Raw genomic sequence first — 7,536 nt, 5'->3', positions numbered from 1 at the left:
GACATCTTTTTAGCATAGTTGGAACCATTGTGTGAATTCCTTTTCCTTACTTTAAAATTTTGGCCTTTTAGACTGTAGATATTCATTTAACTTCTTCATCTGTTTTCATTATTACAGTGTAAAAATACTTATGTGAAAAAGCATCAAACTACTGCCAGCTCTATCCCAGGTTTTATATTAGGGTAATCAGGAACTGGAGTTTTAGTTCACTTATATCCAGGATGTGTTGAATCTGAAGTCAACCCTGGAGAATCCACTCAAGGCTCGTTTACTTTTCTGAGTCTAGCAAATTGCTTTAATTTTTAAATTATTTTTGGTGGATCTTTAGTTGTTTACTTGCAATGGCAAGGTTTCAGCCTGTCCAGGCTTTGTGCAAAAGAATTTCACAAGCAACTCTTCAGTGTGAGTTGTGGTTTAAACACAAAAGGATGAGATTTTTGACAGTGACTTAAGTTCCAGGAAGTATGTACACAGAAGCAAATTAAATGCAAATATGATTAAGGCTGTCTAGAAAAGTGACTTTAAAATACTGTCTTGGACTTGTGGTCCAGTGGTTAAGACTCCAGGCTTCCAATGAAAGGGGGGGCAGGTGCTGACCCCTAGTCTAGGAACTAAGATCCCACATGCCTTGTGGTGTGGCCAAAAAAAAAACAAACCCCAAAGTGTCTTGTTGCCAAAACTTAGTTGGAGACTCTGGGACTTACTGGAAACTTAGTTGATCTTTCTGATGAACTTAACTAAAATGACTTCCAATTTCAGATTTTGAATTCAACCTGAGTATGAATTTATTTTCTATTTTAAAAGTCATGTATATTCCTTTTCTGTTTTGGGTAATGTAGACTTCCTTTCTGGCTTTTTTAGTGCTAGTTATTTGTTAAAAGGGTCACAAAGAGTCAGACACCACTGACCAACTAACACGTCACATCACATCTTCAGTTCAGTTCAGTTCAGTCGCTCAGTCGTGTCCAACTCTTTGCGACCCCATGAATCGCAGCACGCCAGGCCTCCCTGTCCATCACCAACTCCCGGAGTTTACCCAAACTCATGCCCATTAAGTTGGTGATGCCATCTAATCATCTCACCCTCTGTTGTCCCTTTCTCCTCCTGCCTTCAATCTTTGCCAACATCAGGGTCTTTTCAAATGAGTCAGCTCTTCGCATCAGGTGGCCAAAATATTGGAGTTTCGGCTTCAACATCAGTCCTTCCAATGAACACCCAGGATTGATGTCCTTTCTAATCAATACCAAAAATGTTCTTGGTCGTTCATTACCTCCAACAGAAAACCACTGCATGGCATAGCTTCAATCTCTATTTAACCTGAAAACTAGCTTTTCTAAAAAGTTGAAATTTCAAGTTTTTAAAATTAATTATTTAGAATGAAAATATGGGACATTTAATTGAAAGAATGTTAGAGCAGGTAGACTGGTCAGAGTAGGCAGTTCTGGGAGGCCCTCCTTGAATTAACATGGATAACAAACCAATGTTTAACTATACCACTGTAGAAAAGAAATACATAAGGGGAGAACCTGCCTTAACCCAGAGGCAAGAAAAGCCTGGAGACTTTGCACCCACTATACCCGTGGCCCCTCTACTCCTAGGTACTTCCTGAAGATAAATGAAAATATACTTTCACACAAAAACTTATACATGAATGTTTGTGGGAGCCTTATTTTGGGTAATAGCCCTAAACTGGAAACAACCAAACATGGCCACCACCTACCTAGGGAATGGATAAACAAATTGTGGTACTTACTCAACAATGAAGACTCAAACATGGGTGAGTCACAAAAACAATAAACTGGGCGACAAGGGCCTTGAAACAGTACATGTGCATTTGTATGAGCTTTCTGAAAAGGCAAATCTAACCTACGGTAATAGAAATCTGAATGCAATGCCAGGGGGATTGACTTCAGTGGGACACAAAGGGCACTTTTGGGGTGATGGGAATGATCTGTGCCTTGACTTGGGTGATCATACGGCTGTATGCATTTGTCAAAACAGCGGCTGTGTGCTGGGAGCAGGAGCTCCACCCATGACAAAGGTCATGAGGAAGGAGGCTCGGCATACGCAAAGGCGGGATCGAGCCTCAGGAGTCCCCCTGTAAATTCTCGAGCATCTACCCCCAAAACCAGAGTCTGCCTACTTTCTGCTTTGTGCTCTCACCTACACCTCTGACTTTACGGGGGGCTGTCCCCCACTACCTCTCTCTGAAAAAAAGAGTTAACTTATAGCTCCAGTTAATAAAGTTCCTGGGTGTGATAGTGTTTCAACCTACAAACTCCTTTGAAAGTCCTCTAGCCTACCTGAATAGGTTTTTCCGGCCACATGTGATTGCTCAGAGCTTCCCAACTGTGAGAGGCATGAGATGTTCTAAACTGTCTAAATACAGATTCCTTTGAGCAGTTAAAAGATTGATTAGAAATTGTATTGGTGAAGGGTTTTTCACTTGTTCGGCCAATGTTTGCTACTGAGTCTCCATATCCCTTACCTGCTGTGTCCCTGGCAGTGTATTGATTAATATAATTGGTGTAAGTAGTAGCTTTAATGTTTGTAATCTTGGACCCTTGAGTTAATTCTTTTTCTTATTATAGCCCACCACACCTTTGCCCTATAGGAATGTAACTTTATCTAATGCTTTTGGAGGGTGGCGCCTGACTAATCACCTTTAGAGAAAAATAAGTTTTCTGAAGAAAGGGTCTTAAAACAGGCCTCCGGGCCAGAAGATGATGCACATCACCTAAACTTTTGCATATAATAAGTTTGCAGGAAGAAAGCCTGGCTTACTGCATGACTCTACCCCTTCCCCCATTATCCTCTATGCAAACTTAAGGTATAAAAACTACTTTGGAAAATAAAGTGCGGGCCGTGTTCACCGAAACTTGGTCTCCTCATGTCGTTCTTTCTCTCACCTTCTGGCTGAATTATTCAGCCTCTTTTCTCCACTGAATTTCCTCACTGAGCTATCCTTATTTAACCACTCTTTATATCCTTAATTAATGTTTAATTAGGCAATTGTTTCCTGATCTTCGCCGATGCCGTCCCCGCTTCGAATTCCCTGGCTTCACCGGGGCTGGACCCCGGCAGCTGTGGACTTGTAAAATCTGCATTTCACTGTATGTAAATTAAAGGTTCAGTTCAGTTCAGTCACTCAGTCGTGTCCGACTCTCTGCAACTCCGTGAACCGCAGCATGCCAGGCCTCCCTGTCCATCACCAACTCCGGGAGTCTACCCAAACCCATGTCCATTGGGTCTGTGATGCCATCCAACCACCTCATCCTCTGTCCTCCCCTTCTTCTGCCCTCAATCTTTCCCAGCATCAGGGTCTTTTCAAATGAGTGAGCCCTTCGCATGAGGTAGCCAAAGTATTGGAGTTTCAGCTTCAACATCAGTCCTACCAATGAACACCCAGGACTGAAAATACTGTTTTTTTTAAAAAAAAGGACAAAACAAACCCTAAGTCTTAACGTTTTTCTCTAAGGTGGCAGTTTAGAGGAAGATAGGGTTTTTAAAAACTCTCCCAAACCCAGCCAAGAGTCAGAGGGTGGGGCCTTTGACGACGAACTTGAGCCGAACCCGCTCCTACGTGCGGCAGCTTTGGGGCGCAGGGCGTGTGGGGTCCCCTTCGCGGCCCTTCCTGTTTCGGCCGCGCCTCCTCCCGCGCTGGCTGGGGGCGGGGACTGAACTGGGGTGGCGCGGGCCCGAGGGTGGCCCAGACGGGCGGCCGCGGGACATGACGGCCGGCGGCCAGGCCGAGGGCGCGGGTGCCGGCGCGGACCCCGCTTCCGCGCGGCTGCCTTCCAGGGTGGCCAAGCTTCTGTCGGCCCTCTTCTACGGGACCTGCTCCTTCCTCCTCGTGCTGATCAACAAGGCGTTGCTGACCACCTACCGGTGAGGCGGGAGCCTTGGGGCTGGGAGCAGTCCGCGGGGGCTCCTGGCTGCTCTGCGGGACTCCGGGACCTTCCCGCTCCGGCGCCGCGCGGGGTGGGTGTTGGCCGGACTCCGGAGGTCCCAAAGCCAGGGAAAGCCGCGGGCCTGCCTGCCCTCGTGCACTTCGGTCGCACTCGGGTCAGCGGGTGGGTGGGAACGGCGAGCGGGAAGTCTCGTTGCTAACTCCGGAGCCAACTTGCGCGGCTAGTGCACTGCTCACGGGCCACGTATTCAGAGTCCGGACCTTTGCACTCTTCTGGAAACCAAACCACAAGCTAGCAAGTCAGCGCGGGCGCACCTTACCGCGACTTACTGCTGCAGGACAGGAAGCGCACCTGTGCTTTCAAGAGCACCAGTGAACTGAAACTAGCGATCCGAATGTGTCTTTCAAATGTAAGCTATTTCTACAAGTCTAGATATTCAACCATCAGAAGAGTCCTGAGTGGATGAGTTTATTCGCATAGTTTGATCATTCATTCTCAAATTACCAGCATAGCATGTTCATGGGGAAATGGAGAAAACAAAATTTCATATTCTCTACTTTTTTTTTTATGAATATGTAGTAAACCAGCAAATTTGTGTTTCCTTGAACCTGTTTGTAAAGATAGAAAATCCTGTTTAATTCTGCTTTGGTTATATAGGCATCGAAAGCGCTGTGAATTTAGACCCAGCTCCACCAGATAATTCAGTTCAGTTCAGTGGCTCAGTCGTGTCGGACTCTTTGCGACCCCATGAATCGCAGCACACCAGGCCTCCCTGTCCATCACCAGCTCCCGGAGTTCACTCAGACTCACGTCCATCGAGTCAGTGATGCCATCCAGCCATGTCATCCTCTGTGGTCCCCTTTTCCTCCTGCCCCCAATCCCTCCCAGCATTAGAGTCTTTTCCAGTGAGTCAACTCTTCGCATGAGGTGGCCAAAGTACTTACATCTCTGTAAATTATCTCCCAGAGCTCGGCATGAGCAGTCATAAGTGAGGGCTCCTTGTAAACTATACTGTGCTACAAGAATGTAAAATCAGAATTTTATAAAGAGTCCAAAGGGCTTCCCTGGTAGCTCAGTAGTAAAGGATCATCCTGCTTGGGCAGGAGACAGAGGTTCCATCCCTGGGTGGGGAAGATCCCCTGGAGAAGGAAATGGCAACCCACTCCAGTATTCTAGCCTGGGAAATCGGATGGACAGAGGAGCCTGACAGGTTACAGTCCATGGGGTCATGAAAAGAGTGAACACTACTTAACAACAACAAAGAAACCTCAGAGTGTCTTCAGCCTCCTTCTTTTAAACTAGCAGAAGCTGAAACCTAGGTGAGCTTGGCTGGTTCCACCTCTAACAGATATTTACTGAGCACCTAGTAGGTGCCAATCCCTAGCACCAGGGAAGCAGCTCCACCCTGCGGTGGAGCCCCCTACCTTATCAGTGGCAGAGAGGAAAGTGAACAAGTGGGCTCATGAATAAGCAAGGTGATTTCAGGTTTGCTGTGAGAGTTCCTGGGGTGGAGTGGTTGGTGGAGAGCATTCCACACAGAAGAAAATATGCGAAGTGGGCATGAGCTTGGCCTACTGGAGGAATAGAGAGAAGGTGATCTGGCTAGAACTGAATGAGCCAGTGGTAGGAGAGAGAGTGTTGAGGTCAGTAGGATCAGATCCTTCATTCATTCAATAATATTCAATAGACACTTATCATAAAAAGAGAATGCTGTTAATAGGCTTTTGGGGAGTGGCTGACAGATATATCAGTTGAAGTTTGATGGTAAATCTCTGCTTTCTGCTCTTGACTAAGCAGTCTGCTCACTGACCAGAACTGTCAATGAGTCCAAAAACATGTGTCTCCTTGTTGGAAGCAGGGACCAGTAAACACTGGTTAAGTGCTTGGAAGATGAAGGACAGTGTTTGATTGGAAAGAATTATATGAGGCATCTCCTGCTCTAACCTTTCCATCTTTAAAATTTTGAGTTCCACGATTGAAGGAGGAAATTGTTTTTGTCTCAGCAAGGCAAAGCCCCTTATAACCTTATATGTTTTACATTTCCGTAATGTGATACACAGTTGGAGAGCCCTGTTCAAAAAACAGTGTTTAGTCTCTCATCTCAGGATGCTTTCGGAGCATGTTTTGAGGCGAAGAGAGTTGGGGTTATTGGGTTATAACAATAAGCCATAGAAATCTGATCCAGACATTAACTGTTTGAGGATAGAATGTTGTGTTGTCAGGTAGAAGGAAGAACTTTTGCAGTTACCTAGTTCACAGGATTATGGGAATGTAGCTCAGGGAATATTTTTTTCTCTTCCAATTTGAGTAGATTGTGTCCGGTTGGAGTACCAGACTGATGAGTGGTCTTAGTTATATGTTAGTCTTAGGTCATTGAGAGAGAGCCTTGGAAGGACTTGGAGTCAGACCATGTTGGAGTGAGAGGGAAAAGAATCTGGGGACAAGATGGGCTTTGATGGTTCAGCGCATGTAGCCCAAAGTCCTGAAGGGTGGAGAGAAAGACCAGGACCCCACTAAATGAGCCACAGAAGCTCAGGAGGCACTACAAAGAACACCAGCGCTGAACCATCAAAGCCCATCTTGTCCCACAGATTCTTCTCCCTCTCACTCCAACAGGGAGGAGAACAGTGGTTCTTTGGAGTCACCTTCATGAGGTTTGTGCAGGCAATCTCAGTTGTTTTTTTGTTACTATGTTAATACTGTTCTCTGACGCGCAAGGTTTTACGAATAATGCTTAATAAAAAGTGTAAACTTAGTTGTATTTAGTTCAACAAGTATTTGCTTGGTACTTCCTGTTTGTTTACACAATCCAGGGCTTTGAGATCATTTAACACAGTCGTTTCCAAACTTGCTTGGTAATGTGAATCCCTAGGAGAGATTTTTTTTTTAAGCTATTGAATCAGAGGCTCCAGTGGTGGGAACTGGAAGTTTATATTAAAAATCAAGAACAACTCCAAATTTTCTCCTACTCTGATGAAAACTGGCTCTTTCCTAAAGACACTGCTCCTTTCGGCTCCTGGGAAGGAGCTGGATCCTGGTCGTGCCCCACCTGTTGCCAGGAGGTGGGGTTGGGTCCTCGTAGCTCCCCACTGCCTCTGCTCTGTGGCGAGTCCAGGCTTAGCACTCCCTTTGTGTCCTCTCTATAGTGCCTCTTAAGCTTCTGGGGCTCATTTAGTGGAGTCCTGGTCTTTCTCTCCACCCAGACTCGCTTAAGCCCTCGAGACTTCGTGCTACGTGTGCTGAACCGTCAAAGCCCGTCGTGTCCCACGTTCCGTGTCACTTCCAGGGCCGTGTGCTCAGGGTGGCCCTGCCAGCCACTGCAGTCCCTCTGCAGGATATCCACGCTTAGTGCTGCAGCCCAGGTATTTCTGCCACATCCACCCTTCAGGCGTCCCTTCTCTCCTGGTCTAGCTGGCGGGCCCCTCCCTGGAAGCCCCTAAGAATCCTTCCCAGCTCTTGCCTGGGCTGGTACTTATCTCACACAGCCTGCCTTTTGCAACTTTCCTTCAGCACTGAGCAACTCTGACTGTCCTGGGAGAAAAAATCACTTTAGGTATGGCTGGGTTGACTTTAATTTGATGATCACAAACCTCAAAACCAGCTCTTCTGCCACCTGCTAGTTTCT

The 7,536-nt window shown here is 46.3% G+C and overlaps 1 protein-coding gene across 5 annotated transcripts in view; it reads left to right on the top strand.

Moving 5' to 3' along the window:
- Positions 1-3,423: 3,423 nt before the first annotated feature.
- The window catches only part of SLC35D2 (solute carrier family 35 member D2), a 58,254-nt gene continuing 54,141 nt past the window's right edge, over positions 3,424-7,536 (top strand). For 2 of the 5 annotated variants that reach the window (XM_027550249.1, XM_027550250.1), the window contains exon 1: positions 3,657-3,888. In XM_027550249.1, coding sequence (XP_027406050.1) covers positions 3,731-3,888 — 158 coding nt within the window. In that variant the 5' untranslated portion in view covers positions 3,657-3,730. Of the gene's footprint in view, positions 3,889-7,536 lie in introns of all 5 variants that reach the window. The other 3 variants (XM_027550252.1, XM_027550251.1, XM_027550248.1) reach the window with 3 other exon arrangements.

The sequence above is a fragment of the Bos indicus x Bos taurus genome, chromosome 8, assembly GCF_003369695.1.
Source record: "Bos indicus x Bos taurus breed Angus x Brahman F1 hybrid chromosome 8, Bos_hybrid_MaternalHap_v2.0, whole genome shotgun sequence".
NCBI classification, from domain to species: domain Eukaryota; kingdom Metazoa; phylum Chordata; class Mammalia; order Artiodactyla; family Bovidae; genus Bos; species Bos indicus x Bos taurus.
This window is presented reverse-complemented; position numbering and strand designations above follow the sequence as displayed.